This window comes from Neovison vison, chromosome 3, assembly GCF_020171115.1.
Source record: "Neovison vison isolate M4711 chromosome 3, ASM_NN_V1, whole genome shotgun sequence".
Lineage (NCBI taxonomy): Eukaryota > Metazoa > Chordata > Mammalia > Carnivora > Mustelidae > Neogale > Neogale vison.
In genome coordinates, this window is record NC_058093.1 from 73952898 (window position 1) to 73975024 (window position 22127).

General features: G+C 42.6%; 1 protein-coding gene across 1 annotated transcript in view; it reads right to left on the reverse strand.

Moving 5' to 3' along the window:
• Positions 1-20662, reverse strand: part of PDE11A (phosphodiesterase 11A) — a 390916-nt gene extending 370254 nt beyond the window's left edge. Inside the window, exon 1 of the mRNA XM_044242405.1 lies at positions 19751-20662. Coding sequence (XP_044098340.1) covers positions 19751-20662 — 912 coding nt within the window. The remainder of the gene's footprint in view (positions 1-19750) is intronic.
• Positions 20663-22127: the final 1465 nt, after the last annotated feature.

Sequence of the window (22127 nt, forward strand, 5' to 3'; positions counted from 1 at the left end):
GTGGTTGATTTATTCCCTTTAGTGTTAAGTGTTAACTGTTAACTATTAACTTGTTCAATGATGGGCCCTCAAAGTTGGAAATGCTTAAAGTTGGAAAAGCCAGAAATATTGAGGGAAATTAAGCTCTAGTAGCAGAATTATATAGGTTGTAAAGTTAATTTGGGACAGAGAACATTACCTGATATCTTTTGCACACTATTGCTATGTCTAAGGTCTCTCTTGTTTGTGTAGACTCATTTATGCTCTTAGACTGGAATAATTCTGCTGAAACTTTCTTTTTGACTTAGAGATAAAGAGGTTCAGATCCTACGACAAAACAGTTGGCTATATCCTCTACTGGAGTTGATGAGTAAACCCAAAAGCAAACCTGAACCCAAATCATTTCTTTCTTAGAGATATCACCCAATGGCATTACCAAGGAATGGCTTATTCCCAACTTTCCCAAAAATATATAAAGACAAGGTGTTGCTACTCAAATAGAGCTCTATTACAAATCTCTTAGTCTACACCTCCAGCCAGATGGCAGCCCTGAGCCACCAGGGCTCATTCCGGAGCAGCAACTAGTAACTATCGAGTGACTCGGGCGTGTGGCTCATTCAACACTAAGCATGTCTTGCTAGAAAGATACTAATTGTTCAACTCGGGCAGAGGTTTGTAAGGTTTTTCCTCTTCTTTTCCATTATTAACATGAAATTTTAGAACTGGAAATCTTAGAAATCATTTTCCTAGCCCTCTCATGTTACATATGAAGATTCTGAAATCCACAGAGAGCAGGTTATCTGTCCAAGCTCCCATGGATGAGTGCAGAGCAGCCCAGATCTATGTCCCCCTCCTATTCACAAGCCTTCCATCGTTCGTTGTCTTCAAAGTGGCCCCATCTTCCTATCTGACCCCATCCTCCTAGTCACTGCTATCCAAGATAGACTCCTTGTTGCTTCATAAAAATCGTATGTGGGAACTGATTACGAGCAAAATTAGAGGTACATTTGAGGCAGATTCAATAACATAGTTGAAATATGATGGTGACTTGCACTGGGGCTATGGCAGCAAAGATGGAGAGAAGTGGATAGACTTGGTATCTCTGTTAGAGTAAATCAAAAGAACTTTCTGATGGATTTAATATGGTGGTTGGAGAAAAGTACAGAATCAGAGAAGATGCCTAAGTTTCTGGCTTGGATAACTGAAGATAAGGAAGATAAAGAAGGAGAAGGAGAGTGTTGGGGCATTCAGTGTTCTCTCAAGGTTTCAGATAAAATAATCTATTTGAGAGGTGGCATGGCTTCTGTGAGAGGAGGATCGACTGGATTCCATTGAGAAAGGATTTCCCTTAACCTTCCAGCCTTTGGGCCCACCCCTTGCTCCTCCCTATGAAGGCATGGTAACTTACCCGATTAGTATGCAAGGCCCAGCCCCTTGCTTCCCTTAGTCAGGCTACCCACAGAAAGCATTCCTCTACTCTGTTCCTTAATGCTGTACGTTTCAAAGGAATAGGCCCTGATGTGGAGAAGATTGTAAGCATCTTGTATTGTCTGTATCTGGGAGAGTAGGCCTATTTAATTTTGGAGATGAATATTGTAAGCTTTTAAATATAAGGCCATACCCCAGAACTGCTCGACAAATTATAAATGTGATTTTTTTTAAAGATTTTATTTATTTATTTGACACAGAGAGAGATCACAAGTAGACAGAGAGGCAGGCAGAGAGAGGGGGGAAGCAGGCTCCCTGCTGAGCAGAGAGCCTGATGCGGGACTCGATCCCAGGACCCTGAGATCATGATCTGAGCCAAAGGCAGAGGCTTTAACCCACTGAGCCACCTAGGCACCCCATAAATGTGATATTTTAATGTCCCATTTCCTCTTCTGTCTTCTCACCCATCTCAGCCAATTCAGGGCAGGAAAGAGAAATGTTATGTATTGGGTCTTCTCAGAGTCCAAGAATGGGACAGACAGTGATAGAGGAACACACTCATCTTAACTCTGACTCTTATGGCCCCAAAGCCTTAGAAAAGGGTCACCAGGCTTGCTTTAGGAAGCCTCTGGCCTATTCTTTAGCTTTGTATCTTTACAGAGAACTTCAGAATTAAAAATGCATTCATAATAAATGGATTCGTTTATCAAGGAAGGAAAAAAATTATCTTTTATAAAGCTGGATGATTAAAAAAACACACGTCCACACATAAGTCGGGGATTACCTTATGCTAGAAATAATGAAGCAAGATGCAGGTGTTAAGATCCAATGTGGTTTTCAGTCAAGAGAAAATATCAGCTCTAGGAAACAGGGCCACAGAAACTTATAAGGTTTGGTTAACTTTCCTTTGATGGATTGTCGTGGAAAGGCAACAGCAAGTCCTGTGGCTGAATTTTACAAATGACTAAGCAAGTTTCAGAGCGTTAATACATTGGGGGAAAAGCAATATAATAACAGAGGTGATTAAATCCCACATGCTTCCTGGTGGATTCAGGAGGATGGAAAAGATTTCTTTTCCGTGTACAAAAGGGAAAAAAATAACGCCGTAGGAGACATTCACTAAGAGGAACTTTAGGTTAACAGAGACAGGACCTCAAACAAGCAATCAGCCCGAGAATTCCTGGCATAGTGACTTCGGTGTTGCCATTGCTAAAAGTTCCTGGTAGATACTAATCTAAGAGGTATAACAAAGAAATAATATTTATCATTGTACTCATTTTAGTAAAAGGCTGGATGTTATATACCAATTGTTTAAATACTATTTCCCTGTCACTTGTTCTACTTAGAATGGACTCGAGGGGCAAGGTCTTTCTCATATTGCAAGGCACTGACTCTCAGGAAATAAATTACAACCAAGGGCCACATGGGATAACAGTTTGAAATGTAATTAAAATTGTGTGCTTTAAAAAATATTTCATGTAAAAAAAAATATTTCATGTATCTGATTTTAAAGTTAAAAAGAAAGATACAATTACAGGCCACATAGAAGTAAAAAGGAAACTCAGTTGCTTTCTGAGGGAATCTATGAGATTTAAAAATTTGCTTGGGAAATTAAAAACTGGGAACAAATACTTATTCTCGTGTTACAGCCATTTTATGTTAAGATCAGTAATGTCAGGGAGGGCCAGAAACAGACATGGAAAAGAGAAGATAGAATAAGGCCAAGGGGGACAGGCAGGATGAAGGACAGGGGGTGGGGTGGGGAGAACAGAAAAGGCAAAAGGAAGAGAGAGGATAGTTGGGAAGAACAAGGCGAAGCAATTACTCAACGGGAAGACAGGTGTGACATGCCAGAAAAGAAGAAATGGAAAGCACATGATCAAGAAATGGAGAGAGGAAAGGTGAGAGGTTGAAGCAAGGCAACAGTGAAGGGAACTCCGAAATACGTTAGGTAAATGTGTTTGTTGATACTGTTGTCCCAGCGAGCTCTGGAGCATTAGCGATGGTGATTGTGATTGCTGTCTTTAGATATGTCATTTAACTGTTCAGCACAACTGGTCATGGGTGACTCCAGAAGAGTTGCATACTTATCAGTGGACCATTACCATTTCCTAGGGTAACGATAGATAACCCAAATAAAAATATCCAGAGTCTAAAAAAAGAATCTGACAATCTCAGAGGATGCTCCCTGGAAACAAGTACAGAGCAGAGAAACGAGAACACTTGTGGTCCTTTGGCGGGAGACAGAAGTGGTGGTAGTGACGCATTCACTTTCAGTAAAGGCTTGGTGCAGGGCTGTCTACATTATTTTGGTTTAAATTACCACCCCTAAAGTAGAGAGCTCCCAGTCTGACCTTTTACACTCTCCCTAGTGAATCAATCCGCCTGGCATAAAAGACATCATCACTGCCATCTAAATAACCATATGAAAAGAAAAATCCATGTCCTTTGCTAATCACTGTTTTCCCAAGGCCCCTGGCCTGTTAGGTTAGTCGTAGCTGATACCTTTCTTCCCTTGCTTTCATCCTCCCAGCTTTCCTAATTCCTCTTCTCTACCAGTAAGGGATGAATTGCTTGGTTCCCTGTGCCTTCACTTCTGTAAGTAATTCACAGCCTGGACTGTCAAAGCCTTGTACCTGACCCCTTCACCTGGGAACCCAACCCAGCCTTATGTATGAGAAAATGAAAGGACCCTTGTCCTAGGAAGTGGCCTAGCTCAACCTTATCAGCTAAACCCCTGGTCTTAATATGACCTTATAACTTAGTCCTAGTACCTACGCCACTTGTCCTACTCACTGACTTCTTGTACTCTCCTTTTCCTCACTTATTCACATAACAAATGTTTATTGAGTACCTACCTCAATAAACTACATGCTAGGTACTATGCCACATGCAGGGAGTGCTGTAAAGCTGAGAATGTCATAGTATTTGCCCTCAAAGAGCTCACAGTTTAATGGAGAGAAAGAGGTGAGCCAAAATTAAAATTATCAAAAATGGAATAAATAATCTGAGGGTTTGAAGTGGCGGGGGGTGGGAGGTTGGGGTACCAGGTGGTGGGTATTATAGAGGGCACGGATTGCATGGAGCACTGGGTGTGGTGAAAAAATAATGAATACTGTTTTTCTGAAAATAAATAAATTAATTTAATTTTAAAAAATGGAATAAATAGCAAGAGTCGTTTGGGTGAAGTATTACAGAAGTAGATAGAAAAATAATAAACTTCCATGGAGAGTTTGCCATCCTCATTATTCTTATAGATAAAAACATAGTGTGGGCACCAGCCCAGAATGGCTTTATGGGTATGCATCCAGTGCGGGCACACTGAGCCCCATGCTAAAAAGGGTCCCCTATACACACATTTGAAGTTTAAGGTGAATTTGTGTTTTGTCCATGAAGTCAGATGAAGCATGCCCCAGGGCTGCAAAAAATCTGGCTTTCTGATGCGTTTTCAGCCTCCTGCTCCCTGCCCCAGCCCCATGACCTCTACCTCTTTCTACCCAGGATTGCAACAGGGTCAGGTTGATGGGGTCGGGATGGGAGGGTGCTCACATTCTGCTGTTGCCCTCCATTCCCAGTGAGGTTGTGGGGATGGGTATGAGGAGAATCAGGAACCTACGGTGTGTCAGGGTGGAGCAAAGATCTGGCTGCTTCCACTGTTAACACCATAGTGTGCTCAGTAAGCAGCTCTGCGGTGGCCTCCCACCCACCCCTGATCCACGTATGAAGCCTCTTCTGGCACTGAGGTCCTTTGGGGTGGACCATCGGTTGAGGGCAAGGGTGGCCGGCCTCAAGAACCCCATTTTGACTTTTCACTGGGTCCCATGGATTACATAGCCAGGTCAAGCTCCATCCCTGGTAGCCTTTAGACCTTTGAGATTAGAGACCACAATCTCCTCAGCAAATTTCCCACCTACAGAGTCCTATCCTCCAATCCATTCTCAACAATGGAAACCGAAACAGCAAGAATCCTCTCTCCATGTGTTTCAGGTCCCTTTTCCAAAACTGGTTTTCCCTTTCAAATCTTGTTCTGAGAAATTAGTCACACACATGATCTGCAGCCTGTGACAACCAGCAGAACCCTCTGGAGAGGATGGCTCCCCACTGGAAGATCTTACACTTCAAGCTATAGATGATGATTAGATGGCTCTTGGTCTTTGATCCACTTTGGGGCGGGGCTAAGCTATAGTTGCCAGCCTTCCTGCAGGTGGGTACGGCTACATGCCCGGGTTCTGGAGCCTAGAAAGACAACAAAATGGGAGCAGGAAATAATGTGTGCCAATTCCAATCTGACCCACAAATCCTCCCCCATCACTTGTCCATTTCTGTCTCCCCTCATCTCCTGATCACACACTGAAGCCCCATGCCACGGTGTGGAGGCAAGAAAGAATGCCCTCTTGGAGGATAGCTACCCATCAATCAGCAAGAGTTGCTGAATTTCCCAAGAGAGAAATAAGTTACCATTGTGTTACCACTGAGCTCATGAGGTGTATCTGTTAAAGTAACTACAGTTACTTTATTAATAAATACAAATGTGTGGAAATTTTTGAAAAACATATAAAAGAAAACACAAAAGAGAAAAAGAAGCCCACCTCTATTAATGTTCTCTTGAATCATCTTCTGACCTTTCCCTATGCATTATTCCAAGTACTTTTTACTAAGTCCTCACATTGTAACAAACAGCATGTTAAGCACCTTTCATATATAATGCCACTTAATCCTGACAATAACCTTTTAACATAGGTATCATTATCCCCATTTTAGGGCTGCAGATACTAACATTTACAGAAGTAAATACGATACAGCTCTCAAGGGGGTGGGAGTGGGAATCAAATTCGGTCTGTCTGATTCTAAATCCAACCCCCTCCCTCGTGGTTTTGCTGTTGTTACTGTTGTTAAGAAAACCGGGATGCTATTGTTTTATAGATGTGCTTCATTCACTTAATATTTTGTGGGCAACTTTCTCTGACTAAATGTTCCATTTTACGATATACTATAATCTATTTATCCAAACATTTAGTTGGGTGTTTGGATTGATAAGCTTACACAATTATAAATAACACTATCATGAATATTCATATACACAAGTCTTTGCACATACTGATAAAAATTTCCTTAGAATGATCTGGAATTGCTAAATCAGAAGTTGGAGCTATTTTTAAGGCAGTACATGTATATTACCCAACTGTCTTATATCAGTGATTTCTAAATGGGGGGAGGAGGATTTTGCCCCCAGGGGACATTTGACAGTGTCTACAGACATTATTGTCACAACGGAGCAAGCATCTGGTGGGATTCCAAAACGTCCAAAATGTCAAGAGTGTCAATGTTGAGACACACTAAGCTACATAATGGTTTCATCAGGGCATGTCACTCTGAAGACAAAACAAAGGCTACAGCATGATTCTATATTACTTACTATACTGATTCTACTTACTATATGCCAGATACTGTAGTAAGTGCTGAGTTAGCATTCAAGGAGGAGGGTCGGAGGTGGTTTGGAAGTAAACTGTACCTTCATTCACTAGAAAGAAAACACCTCTATTTCATTTTATACCCTCGTATCTTTCCATATCTTCTTCATCAAATGATTTCCATGTACTTTTGCATTATACAGTCTCACAAAGTTGCCACAAGAAATGATTAATTTTGCCACATCACTACCTACATAAGTGCTTGATCCTTCCAAATTATCTCTAAGAATAAAATCGGTTGTTTCTTCAACAGAAACTCAAGGTCTTAGGTATAAAACATCCCTAGGATGACAGTGGCTCCTCTTTCCCTGGCTGACCTTTTTGTTCTTTAATTTAACCTGGCAGATCATCTCCATTTGGTTAATTCAGAGGTGGAAAAATGTTTTCCTGCCCTTTCTATTTTAAATTAGCACACACTCCCTGAGTGCCAGTTCCTTTCTGGCTATCAGTGGGACTCACAGCAGGCATGGAAAACATAAAGGGACCAAATCAGAAGCTGCTTCTCTCTTTCCTCATTTAAGACATGGATGGCAAAGAGAGAGGGGAAAGATCCTTGGATCTTGGATCCCTTGGATCCCAGCTGTGCTATCAGCCTCCTCTCCAGAGGTTCTGTATTCCTCAGCCTGCTTGGTCAATGCTTGGCAAATTCCTTGCCACCGGCTCCTCTCTTCTTTGCTTCTCTGCATAGTAGTCTCTGGGCTATAATAAAAACAGGATGCTATGGCTGTCCTGGGCTTTCAAAGCCAGGCTCAAAGAAGAGGAAGTAAGGAAAGAATCTGACCCCGCTCTCACATACCTGAAGAGAGAAAAGGAACCAGCCTTAACAGATGCATAAAGCATAGACCCTATCAGTTAGTGCTTCTCTAGAAGCAAAAAGAAGAAGCTAAGTGGGGGGGAGGGGAGGGGAATGCGGATGCTCCATAAAGGTAGCCATTAGGGATGGGATTATAGCCTCACCTTTCTGGAGAAATTTATGCAGAAAAACCTAGACTGGTTTCCTTAGCAACCCTGAGATAATCTTTCCCACAACGTCCCCAGCCTACAGTTCTTAATTCCATTATAGATGTTATTAAAACTTTAAATATGTAATCATGCACATTAAGTTGCCAAATACCCATAAAAACTGTTAGGTTATTAAACTGTATACAGCCATTTAAATGAAAAAGGAATAACATCTAACTTCTTTAAATTGAAAAAGGTAAAGGTTAAGACATTCTGACAATCTGATAAATATAGGTAGCCTAAGTACAAGGATAATGCATAGCATAAAATTAACAACATATCTAAACAGAAAAACATAAAATAAAGAAAGCCCATCTTTGAATAGTCAACACATTTAAAATAAAATTGTGTCGTAGATTTCACCTAGCCTAAAAAATTTTTAGAGCTTGGAGCGCCTGTGTGGCTTAGTGGGTTAAAGCCTCTGCCTTCGGCTCAGGTCATGATCCCAGGGTCCTGGGATCGAGCCCCACATCGAGCCCCACATCAAGCCCCACATCGAGCCCCGCATCCAGCCCCGCATCCAGCCCTGAGCCCCACATCGAGCCCCACATCAAGCCCCGCATCCAGCCCCGCATCCAGCCCTGCATCGGGGCTCTCTGCTCAGCAGGGAGCCTGCCTCCTCCTCTCTCTCTGCCTGTCTCTCTGCCTACTTATGATCTCTGTCAGTCAAATAAATAAATAAAAAAAATTTAGAGCTTGATTATAAGCACCATGATTTATTATTCATTTACTCTTTAATGTTAGCTGCTACAATTTATTTTGTTTACAAGTACTAGATCCACTGAGCCACCCAGGCGTCCCTACAAGTACTAGATCCAAACACTGTCATTTTAAAAAATCTTTAGGGTTTCAAGAATAAAACTACAAATGGTCAATCTGGAGACTTTATGGGGGAATTTCTAGCACAGAAACCCAATGTATACTTTTGGGATTTCATGTTACACTAGAAAAATAGGCATATTCATTAGTTGCAAAAAAATTAACATAACTATGCTTGTCATATGCACGATATGTATTATGGCCAGTAAATCCTGACAGTCCAAAATTCAGTTAAAGCATTTGGTTACTTTGCATTTTGAAGGAATCATCACCTATGTATAAGGCATCATGTCTGGATGGTACTATCCTGAAATGTGCCTGAGATTTGTTTCAATCCAGTATTGTAAGACACACAGACATGGAAATCATTGTTTTGAAGGAGAAAGGTTATACTTACAAATCCTCAAACACAGGAGGCATGGCACACCATGCAGGGCCCCATGGGGAAGAACCAGAATCAGTCAAGAGGCAGAAATGGAGAGGGAAGAACATGGCCCAGAGCCTTTATTGGGATTTTCTTGGGAAGAAACTGCAGAGGCAAGATAGGGTCCTTTGGTCAATTAGGTTTTGGGTAGTGTGAAGAATTTCAGCAGGCTCTGGACTCTGGGGGTGGTCCCTAGTTGTCTGGGACCTGGCCCTGGGGTGACATAAGCAGGGGGATTTGGGCTTGGTGTGTGCGAGTTTGATAAAGGAGATTGTTGGGGATGTGGCCTCTTCGGGTGGGTTGGTTTGTACAGCACAGGTGCACCTGCAGGGGAGTCCTTTGCTCTCTCTAGGAGTTAGCTACCCCTCAGAGGGGAGGTCTTTGCAGGATCGGTGACTCCAAAACCAACACCAAAAATATGGAAAATAAGAAAATATGGTCAATACAGTTGCTACCACATTTTATTTTATTTATTTTTTTTAAGATTTTATTTATTTATTTATTTGACAGAGAGAGATCACAAGCAGGCAGAGAGGCAGGCAGAGAGAGAGGAGGAAGCAGGCTCCCTGCTGAGCAGAGAGCCCGATGCGGGCCTCGATCCCAGGACCCTGAGATCATGACCTGAGCCGAAGGCAGTGGCTTAACCCACTGAGCCACCCAGGCGCCCTACTACCACATTTTAAATCAAACTTCTCCTTTCATGCACAAGGACCTTTCTGGGGCCAGGTCCTGGGATAAAAGCTGCTGGACTGTGCATTTAAAAATATGAATAAAGGGACACCTGGGTGGCTCAATGGGTTAAGACTCTGTCTTTGGCTCAGGTCATCTCAGGATCCTGGGATCAAGCCCCACATCGGGCTCTCTGCTTAGCAGGGAACCTGCTCCCCCACACCCGCCCCCCACCTGCCTACTTGTGATCTCTCTGTCTGTCAAATAAATAAGTAAAATCTTTTTTAAAAGTTTAAAAAATGCATAAAGTCTTACATTTCTTACTTTATCCTTTTGAATATTCTTTCTTGTTATCTCATTAGAACCTAATATTGGTTTTAATAAGTAGATCCTTACAAAATCCTATGGAGTAGACATTTCCAGACATATTATTCCTTTATTATAGCTGAAAACACTAAGGCAGAACTGGGAATAGAACTCAAGATTATCTCTAAGTCTAGAGCATGTTCTATTACATGCTGATGGCTTTTACAGTTTAACAAGATGATTAGTAATTGATGAATTCATTTCTCAGACAAATGGGCTTAATCAGGTTGTTTAGGGAAAAAAATCCATTAACTGGTCCAAAGTCATCTCTTCCCTGTTAGGGGTGTTTGGTCCAGATTGCCTCCTATGGAGTTTCTTCTGGGAAATAGCATATTGGGAATAAACAAAACTACTTGGACAGAACAAGACAGCCAAATACCAATATGGCATTTCTGAACTCATTTTCAACAGATTTCAATCACTATTTCACTGTTTTCTATATGCTGATGAAATTCAATGTTCAAATCAAAGATGGGTATTCCCACCTGACTTGGTCTCTGTACACACTCACATTCCCAGTGAGTAAAATAAGAAATAACCTGATGACTCTGGATAGTCCTCATTTGGCTCTCCAGAGGCTCCTGGAGAGGCTCTGTTCTGTGCCAGAAGGCTGACTGCTATGAATCACTGTGCCAGGGAGGACTCCCTTTGCCCTCTTGGTTTCAACCAACCCGGGGTTCAACCACTGAGTGACACCAACAGGAGATGAGGGTGTGAGGAGGGTAACATTTCCTGGCTCCCTCTCCTCCAGGTCACGCTCGTCAGTGGCTGAGCTCCGCTCTCTCGGGCCACAGCTCTGGCTGGGTGGCTTCTCTCCCACAGCTGGAACTCTCCCTCAGCATTCTGGTAGTTGCCCCTTCCGCTTCAGATGTAGGGGTGGTGGTTCATATCTATATACCAAGGGTAGTTGTTTTGTTTTACCATTAGCTACTTTGTTATTTCAGCTGGGAGGAGGGATGGAGAGGTGGTGTAGCAACCAGCCCAGTTTATTGATGCTAACTATAAGGAATAGAAGGGAAAGAGATAGCTCTCACTTGGACATGCCCCCATGGGCATCTAATAACTCTGGGAATGAGCAGTTCGTAAATATAACCATCTCAGAAGTTGAATTTTTTGAGACTTTTTCAGAGTATGGGAAACATAAGAAATGTAATCAATAAACTTGGACGTGCAATGTTGCTAGAAAATAAATAATTACAAGGTTAGTCAATATAATCTCTGATGTCTGAAAGACTTTCAGAGAAAAATTCTAACATCTATTAGACCTTATCCTGGAAGGAGTGTTTTACCTTCAAGAAGTTGTATTGAATGGGGGTGCCTGGGTGGCTCAGCGGGTTAAAGCCTCTGCCTTCGGCCCAGGTCATGATCCCAGGACTCTGGGATCGAGCCCCGCATCGGGCTCTCTGCTCAGTGCAGAGCCTGCTTCCTCTCTCTCTCTCTCTCTCTCTCTCTCTGCCTGCCTCTCTGCTACTTGTGTTCTCTGTCAAATAAATAAATAAAATCTAAAAAAAAAAAAAAAAAAAAAAAAAGAAGTTGTATTGAATGAATGAGGTAATCATGAGAAAACTAGAAAATTCAGTTAGCCAGAATGGCCATGCTCCATCTTATGCTTTGGCCAAGAAGTTGGCAGCGGGCTCTTGCTAGTTTAGTATTTGGTTAGTGGCAGTCTATTTTCGCCATGGTTTCCACATGGAATGAAGTAAAATTTAAAAATAGATAAATAAATAAAAATGAAGGGGCTGGGGAGACAGGGGTCCAGCAACTAATAAGAAGATCTGATTAATGCAGACAAGCAATTCAGGTAATTAGCCAGTTATCTGGGCTTCATAAGCCCTATTTAAAAAAAAAAAAAATTGATAAGGGATGCCTGGGTGGCTCAGTCATTAAGCGTCTGCCTTCGGCTCAAGTCATGATCCCAGGGATCGAGCCCCACATCCGGCTCCCTGCTCAGTGGAAAGCCTGCTTCTCCCTCTCCCACTCCTCCTGCTCATGTTCCTGCTCTCGCTCACTCTCTCTCTCTGTGTCAAATAAATAAATAAGTAAAATCTTTAAGAAAAAAAATATACAAAATCAGGTCTAAAGAGCAAAAGACGTGCTCAGGGGATGAATTTCCTGGTTTACTTCTCTATATGGCTTGTGCAGTCTGAACTTTGTGCTTAGAGGTGGTTGAATTTACCACATAAAGGGGGTATCAGTGTAACTACCCTGTTGAAAAAAATTGCATTAATCCATCTATGACCTATTGCAGAATATGAAGTGAAGAAGTCACAATCTCGATCTTGAGGAATTCATAGTCAAAAGGTCATGTAGTATCCAAACAGCAATAATACTATGAAAATAGAAATACATTAAAGCATTATGGAAGATCAAAGAGAGAGAAATCTTGTCTAGTTTGGGTGAGATGGGGCAGGGATTAGCAAGAGTTTCATGAAGTGGGGCTTTGAGGGGTGAGAGGATTTAAACTGGCAGAGAAGGCAAAGGGACAGTTGTGAGTGTGCGTATAATAGTTAGTGGTCAGTAGAGGCCACACCGGGGATGGTGGGCCTGAAGGCTCTGCAGTCCAAAGATCTCCTTTGGAATCCCATCTCTCTCACCACCTGAGTGACTTTGAGCAAATCACTCAACCCCTTCAAGCCTCAGTTTCTCCTTCTGTAAGAGGAGGGAGGTAATAGCTACCTCTGGGAATTGTCAAGAGGATTAAACAGAGCATGCTTGCTAATGAACTAATGCCTGTCTCATAATTAGTGCTCCATAAATAGAGTTATTATTAATCCACAGTGGAATTTCAGTTTGCCTTCTATCATTATGCTTAAATTCTTAAAAAATTGACACCCTTAAAAAGCTCTCAAAGATTCCTCCTTTTTTTCATTTAGATAAAAAAAGATTTCTTGTACTAAATTTGCAGTAGCCTAAAGCTATATGTTATGATGGGAAAGAGAATTTATGATTAATGTATAAAACCACTGTTTAGTCAGTGAAATCACCCAATTAATAAGAAACCATTGGAGTTATAGAAAATGCACATTTTTTAATACCAGGAGGACTTCTTTACTATTTTAATCCCCAAAATAAATAAAAATAAATTTAGCCTGAATGCCTATAAATGGCCAGGAACCAACGTTTCTCCTAAAATATTAGAAACCCAACCCACTCTTTTATGACTAAACAGCTTCTTTTATGATTCAAATTCCACTTTCCAAAAGAACGTGGTTATATTGCAAAACACCACCCTTAAAATAAGTAACTAAAGTGACAAGTAGTGGATGTCTGGTTGACTTTCTTGTAAAACAACTCAAAGCTATTTCAGAGGAAAGCTTCATATAACTTTTCAACACTATATTAAACATGAAACACTAACTTCCAAATTAAGCCAGGCTTGCAAATAAACAGGTGACCCAAACCTCAGGAACCAAAATAAACTGGTCAGATTCGTAAACATTTAGCTTATGGGTTGGGAAAAAATTAAGTTAACCTTAAATTACCTCCCCAGGATTCTGTAGGAACTGTACTTCTCTGTAATCTATCCTCATGTACAGAGTAGCAAAAGCAATTTGTCACTGTGTTTATCATGATCATGTGTCTGTCAGGAGAGGGGCTGAAACAGCAAATGCTTCCTGCTTCGAGCACAAAATCAATTCTGGTTCTGGCCTAGTGAACATGTGTGTGGGCTTAGGGGAGTTTTGAAAATGCTATGTGCAAGGCTGAAGTAAGAATTCAGGTAACTCCTTTTAAGTATTGGGGTGGGATCCACATCTGCCTTTTAAGCAAATCTCAGCAACTCAATCATGGGACCACAGACCCAAGTCTGCCAGCAGTGGCTCATCAGGGAATGAAGCACACTCCTCACTGAATTTCTAGGTAAATGAAATCAATCCCTTCTGAAGCCAAACACATTGAAATGTAGTTATTTTAGTGGAGCATATTCTAAAATGAAATTCATGGAGAGTGACTTATAAAATACCATTATTCATATTCTTATTTAATACATTGAATAAATGTGGCAGTATAGTAGATAGCATTCTTAAATACAACTTGGGGATCATTTTTGTTTGTTTTCCGTCACTTCTCGTCAAGGATAAGCAATCAGCTCTCCACCCTGCTTGTATTAGGAGAAGGCAAAGCAAGATTTGAATGAGAAACTATGGAGAAAGTGTAGTCCTGGCAGAAAGGAAGAAAAGCACAGAAATAGAAAAGCACAATCCAGGCATTGAAAATGGCACATAATTTAATTAGAATGGAGCTGAGGCCATGTGAGAGGAAGCAGTAGACACTAGGCTGAAATAAAATTGAACCTCTCCACCTAACACTCCAAATGACTCAGACTCAGGGCCAGCTTCATGGACACGTGACAGGTACAGTTGCCTAGGGGCCCCCTGCTTGAGGTTTAATGCTGTACTATATGAAGCCCTTAACAATTTTATCTTTGAATTTGCTCTAAGTGAAGCCCAATCCCGCAGTGGCATATGACCCTAAATCTTGAGGCCTTGGCTCACACTCAGTCTTTGCCCGATTGCCTGCCCAGGACTGGTTCTTGGTCATTTACCCATGCTCTGTTGTGTCCCGGGCCTCCCCTCACCTCCCACCTCATCACCCTCCCCTTGTGACCAGGGGCTACAACCATGTCGCCCTGGTTGAGTGAGAGGTCAATACCCTACATCTGCTATTGCCCTCTGCTCCTGGTTGGGATCTGGGTGGGAGTGTGGGGAGGGTCAGGTGCATGTCCCATATCAGCATAGAGAGGAGCAAGGTTGTGGTCACCCACACCCAGAGCTGGCAGCATTATGACCAATTAGGGAACTCAGTGAGGGCCTCTTACCTATCCCTCAGAGTTTCTCACGAGGGAGCTACCTGTCTGCTGTGGGTCGAGACAGCATACACTTGGGAAGAGAAGATGAACTTCACCACCAGCCAGGCTCCTGCTTTACCATTTTGTACTACACTCCACATATTATGTAGCTGGCAATTCTTAGAATCCTTAATCACCCAGTTTCTTTTCTTGTTACTGATAACTGTGTCACCCTTCTCCATATCACCCAGGGTATTACTAACTTCCCTTCCTCCTAGCCCAACCCCCACTTGCAGAACATCTTCCTTCCATCCCCTGCTGCCCATTCCCACTGTTCCTGCTTTAGTTCAGTTGTTCATTGTGGCTCCACTAGACTATCATAATAGACTGTTAGTTATTGCCATAGCTTTGAGCCTCCCCCCGTTCAGTCCATTGGCCACTGCCATTAGGTAACCCAAAACACCAGCCTGGTCCTGCTAAAATGTTTTTAAGGGCTCCCTGTAAATGTTGGTCACTGACTGTTAGTAAAATTCATATTCTTTATCGGCATTCAAGGTTCTTTCCACTTTTGCCCTCATATTACTTTTGCATGTTCATTGTATAGCACGGGCAATACTCTGGCCAAATGAAACCATTCACTGTGCTCTATACGCATTTTGTATTTGCTTATTACTCTCTGCTGAAGCCATTTTGCTGCACCAGGATCACGACCCCCAGGGCCACAACCATCTCCAATGGTGAAATCTAACCCTTTTTTCAGCTTGAATGGCTCCTCCTCCATGAATTCTTCCATCATGAGGCCAGTCATAATGAGACTCCATTCTCCTCTGTGACTAATCATTTAGTTTGCAACATTTATTAAGTACAGCACTTGGTATTCACTTATTTGTGTATAGTATATGCCTCTCAAGTATAAATGTTTGGAGGGCAAATATCATGTCCTCTCACCTTTGTAGACCCACAGTCCCCCTACCCAGGCCTTAGTCCCCCTACCAGGCCTTAGGTATAATGCACGCTCGGTGTATGTTTGTTGCAACTAATGAATAAATGAATCTGTAGTGTAAACAGATGAGGTTTTCTGAAAGCCTGGCACACCTGCAACCCTTCTGCATCATGCCCTTTCCTCCTCCCAGTTCACCTAACAAAACATCTTGGCTGCTTTTCAGACCCAAAGCCCATCAAACACCTGTATTGTCATTATCAACACTAACAAAAATATCATCTCACACTTTTTATTAATGTTTAAAGTGCTATATTCTGAATGCTCAGAATAATCTCAAAGAGAACACCTGTTACTTGAGTGCTCTTATTTTCAACCTCTTGAGGGCAATTTTTTCATTACTATATTAAAGTGGGCTGTTAAATAACTTATAACTGTTGGAGAAAAAAGGTAAATTGCAGTCACTATGATCCATACAGGATAGCTAAAATGAATTTCTATCCACTTGCAATTTTTTTTCTTCTAATTCCAAGTCAGTTTTTTTTTAGATGAACTAAGGAAAGTAATGAAATAACCTGAGGAGGGTTTTTTGCTGTCAAAACTTGTATTCAACTTTAGCATTTCGTTAGTCTACTCTTGACTCCAGAATGTCATGCTTATTATCATAATTCCAAAAGTATCTTTAATGCTTTTCCCTCACCCATATTCTGAACTCACAAAAATCATGAGTCTAATTTTCAAATGATCAAATTTTGAAACTCTGCATGTAAAAATTTCACCTCTGGGAGAAGAAAAAGAATGCTAGTTGAATCTGAGCAAGAAACACCTTAAAAACATAATAACAAAAACAAAACAAAAACAGACACAGTTAATAAAGAATCAGAGAGCATGGTTATATTTTTACAAAGAAACTTCAGAATGTTTATATATGATCAGAATTATACCAACACTGTGATAAAAGAACATGCATTTGAAAGATTGTCAGTTTCCATTAAGAGAAATCTGTAAGAGTCAGAAATGGAAAGGACGGGGAGGGGGGGAATGCTAGAATTCAGAAAGGATGCAGCATTAACACAATTCCATAAAAGTTTTATATTGTATGAGTTTCTAAAAGGAACAAAGCATAAAACATTTGATAGGATAGGACAGTGTCAAGTGTTATCAATCACATTTAGAGAAATCTGAAGTAGAGGGTAGAAGGGTAGATATTTCTAACTTCCTTGAATGTAAAGATGGTTCTAAAATACTTAATTTAAGGATGGAACATGGCTCAGGGCAAGAGTAGGTTGGTCAAAATTTCTGAGTCCACATCTCAGTCCCAGATCAGGAGAAAAACAATTAAAAATGAGATAAAGAAAAAGAATTCTAGCAGACTAGTATCATCATTGTCATCATAAATTGTTACCATTTCCTGAACAATTGCAATGTGGCAGGTATTGTTTTAGGGGCTATAATGCAATACTCATTTTACTTTCCAAACAATTACCTTATCTTTGCCATATAGATGTTATTATTCCCATACTGCAGATGAGGAAACTGAGAGAGACTTAGAGATTAAGAAATTCTGAGGGTTTCGAAGGGGCGGGGGGGCGGGAGGTTGGGGGAACCAGGTGGTGGGTATTGGAGAAGGCACGGATTGCATGGAGCACTGGGTGTGGTGCAAAAATAAGGAATACTGTTACGCTGAAAAAAAAAAAATTTAAATTTAAATTAAAAAAAAAAGAAATTCTCCCAGGTGACACTCATGGTGACTACATATTATGCTGTACCATAACAAAGGGGAAAAAAAGTAATTTTTTAAAAGGAGAGTAGCATAAAAAATAAAGAAAAACACACCAGATTAAAAATCTAGAAATATATAATAGAAGCCAGAGTTGAAAAAAGAGACTTCCTGACCAGGTCAAAATGAAGACAAAGCATGATACAGACAGATCTCAAATTCTCAGCCAATATCACACCCTCCCCCTGCCTGCCTTTTGCCAATCCTCCCAAAAACCTGGCCTTTTCCATAACCATCACTGCCACCCTGGGGACTCTCCCTTCCCACTGTCAGCTTCCAAATATCAAAGGCAACTTTGCTTTACATTCTGTCCAGAGTACAAGTAGGGCCCAGAAGAAATATGAGCTGCTACAAATCCGATTGTCTGTAACTCTGGTAACACCTCTAGCCACAATCCGAGGCAGCAGGAGGACAAGCCAACTGCTGAGGAAGCTGGGATTTCTGTTCCGGAAGAAAAGATGGTTATGGGGACAATATTAAATATAAGCTGGGAGTTGAAGGAGGAGAGCAAGAAATAAAGACTATAGAAATGGGAGAGTATCAGCTGGGGAAGAATGAGAAAAGTAAAGGCAATGAAGAGAAAGACTGCAGTTCTGGGTTCTTACAAGTGCCATCCAACTAGGAAGGGATTTTTTTCCCCCAAACATACAATAAGAATGTGGAATTAATGGGAAGGAAAATACTTTTTGATTGTTCAACTTTTTATAGAATCTTCAACACAGCAACTGTTAAATGTTTTCATTTCTTCTTATGGCTTTTCAAGATCATAGAGAAACAAACACTTGTGAAAGTTCACTTATTGGTTGCTTGACCTAAATCTATCAGCCTTCAAGAGGGTATAATGAATAAGGCACCTAATCAATAACAAAAGGTCAATGAAGATGGTATTTTGACAGGCATCCCCGACTATGAAAGTGTTATACTGACAGACACCTCATGAAAATGTGAAACTCGGTTTTAGTCCAAACTATTCCATTTTCTATGTAAAATTGTCAACGTTCAGATGAAATAGAGAAAATTTTGCCCTCATTGTCCTTCCCACCACTCTTCGCTATTCTGAACAACAACTACCAAACTCTAGAGAAACAGGTAGCTCTGTTAGACCTGAAAGAAGTGCTCAGCAAATGACCATAAAACTTTCATAACCAAGGATAAGAACTTGTAGTTCTCAGGAACCCCGAAGAAGTCTCATAGACACCACACCCAGTTTCATCATATTCAGTGAAGAGGCACTACAGAAATTAGAACTGATGGGCTTTTGGATCTGGCATCTAATATCAAGCTCAAATTGCCTTGAAAATGAAAGGCTTAGCAATACAAGCATGTTGGGGTTCCTTTTCCACTTGAAACTAGCATGTTTACCTTGCTGATTGCCTTTGGAATTTTTTTTAAAAATTATCAATACTTATTTGTCTCACAAACTAAAAGCCTACTTGCTCAGTCCTGCCAAAAGCTGCCTGCAGAAAATGCTATATTCAAACCTCAGGATAAATAATCCCTCTATTTGTCCAATCTTTCTAAACTCAGTAACAGAAACAATTAAAAAGGCCCATACTTCCTCTGATTTTCCTCCTCTCTCCCACTTCCCTGCCTTGAAATGTATGCAACTTTAAGGTAAGGGATGTGAAATAGTTTGGTACTTTGTTTCCTGTCCAACTTCAAAAGAGAATGAAACTTATTACAGTCCCAAAAGACATCAGAGACACCAACATCTCATTTTCTTCAGACTAACACTAGTATTCTGGAGCAGACATTTTTTTCAAGCACCTCACAACTACAGTCTTAAACCATACACTGATATGCTTAAAGACAAGGAATCTTGACAGAGAAACATGTGATATTATTGACTGCAAAATTATCCTTGTGACCTATGAACTGTTCACAACCCACTGTGTGTTAGGAAAAGACCACTATATCAAAGATGGTGTAGTAACATTCTAACTGGTCCAAACTCAGAAGGAATTTAAGTAGCAAGATTAGTATTGTAAAGAATCTAAATTAATGTGTTCCTGGACGCCGAAGGGTAACAGAAGGCTTAGCTTCTAAGCCAGTGGGGCTCTGGAAGGGGGACAATGCAAAGTCCTACCTGGTAGGCATCAGGAATGTTGACCGTTTCTCCATGCTCCCCGACATAGCCAATGATGCCTTTGCCCCAGGGGACCTGCACCTCGTTTGAGTTCTCTGTGCTGCTGCAGGGCAGTAGTGGGGTTCCTGCATGCACATCAAAGAATTTGGAGACCAAGCTCTTCTTGCCAGCAGCTGCCCCTTCCACCAGGAAGAGCGAGCAGCGGTCAGCGTCCACCATGAGGCAGACAAAGATGAGGATCTTGTAGCTCAGGCTGGTAAGGTCAAGGTCGTTGGAGATATCCTTGACCAGTTCCAGGAAGAACTGACGCTCATTATGCTTTTTGAGGTGGCACTTGTAGTCCATGGCTGTAGGGGGGTACTGAGGCAGATTCACCCTCGATTCCAGCAGAGCACTGAGAATGTGGGCCGTGGTGGGGGGCAGGGAGCTGGCCTTCCGGAGAAGTGCCCTCCGCCGCACACTGCTCAGGGGCTCCTGGGCCCGGGAGGTCACCTGTTCATCGTAGGTCCTGTTCACGTGGATGGCCTTGGAGCGAGCAAAACTCTTCCTTAGCTCTTTCTGAGAAGCTCTCCGCTGCAGGCTCCCATCGCCCCGGCTGCCACTGGCCCAGCTGGGACTCAGGGGAACCCCACCACAGTCCCCGCCGCCCGGAGCGGGCTGGCTGTTGGCAGAGCTATTTGGTCCAGTGCCACCACCAACACGGCCGCTGCCTGCGCCACCACTGTGAGCCACACTGCTGGTGCCGGCCACTGTGGGCCTTGTGCCTACAGCCCCCTGACTCTCCCGGTGCCTCTGCAGCCACTTCTCCACCATCTCCTGCTTCCCCTTCCGCATCAAGTAATCTTCGAACAACTCTGGGTGTCTGTCCAGGAAAGTTTCCACCTCCCCAAAGTCCAGGTGGGAGGCTGTCATGGTCCCAGACACAGCTTTCACTGCCACTCTACACTTGGACCGAATGTTTGCCTACCCTAGCCCTCTAGCTGGTCCTCCACATGTCTATCCCCCCAGTATTCCCAGCTCGGTGCGAGATTCTGCGGAGCAGCTGGGAGATGCCCCTTGCTTCGGGCTCAGAGAGTGGCTGGCAGGAACCCCACCCCCTCGTCCTGCTACTCCTGCTCCGCACAGGTGCCCCCACTGAGCTGCTGCCGCGGCCACAGTTTCCGTCTGGAAAATCAGAGCTCTAGCTGTCCTCGCTCCGGCTGCCGCCGCCGCCGCCGCTGCCGCTGCAACCGGATGAGTGGACCACTGTGAAAGGGAGGTAGGGCAGGACACGCCCCTGAGTGAGGCAAGGAGCCGGGAGGGAGGAAAGGGGTGGGAGGAGGGAGATTGGGCGCCGGACCAGCCAAAGTTCACCGCCCAGGATGCCAGGCGGTTCCTGGAAGAGTCTTTGGACCGCCGGAATCGGCGCCTGGGAAACGCGGCCGACTCCTGATTGGAACACGATTAAAGGGGGAAACGCAACCTTGTTCCTTCCACCTCCTTCCTTCCTTACCTCCCCAGCCCTCCCAATTCCCCGCCCATTAATCCTTCAGCGTTTCCAGGAGGCCCCAGGGGAGCCCAGTGGGAGCCCAAGTACGAGAAAGTGTTGGTGTTTTGCAGGCATCACACCCAGAAGCTGACTCCGAGGAAATGAGGATGCTCAGGGAAAGGGGGGATTATTTTTCTGGGATGTGACTGTGGATCATTGGTTCCTAGGATTCCTGGGACTGCCCGCTAATACTGCCCAGCTCCTGTGGGCAGTCAGCAAATATTAATGGAATTGGATTTCCCCAAAATGAGCAAATGAAGTTACCCATCTAGCTTATGACTTTAACCAAATTCATGGACCTGGGAGAGTGGGTAAAAATGGTACATATAGCAAGGTGGACTTCAGGGCCTCAGGGGGCTTCCTTCCAAGCCAGTCCTGCATGTCATGGGTAGTTTCTCTTCTTTTCATGAATGACTGACCATATCTTTCTTCTTTCCCCATTCAATCTGACAAAGCTACCAATGCTCCCCTTCCTACCAACACCCTAGATCTTGTGGGTAAGGATTTCTCCTCTCTGAGAATCTTTTCTTTCTCCAGACCTAGGGATGCTCCAGATCTGGCTTGTCTCAGCTAGTTAGACTGAGAATAACATCAAGTTTCCATTGGACCTTTTCCAAACCTAGTGGTTAAATGTAGGTGATTTTCCAGGAAAGAACAGCAAGCTGATAACACTTTCTTAATGCTCAGGGGTCTCCTCTTCGGTGAGAAACAAAAGCAGACTGGGAACTATCCAGTTCCCTAGGACAGCAGGACAATCCAGACATATCCTTACAGAATGTCAGCTATGAGGGTAATTGAGAAGAGCTAGAGAGGAAGCAAGCAGTGACTTTACAGTGCTGCCCTGTGGCA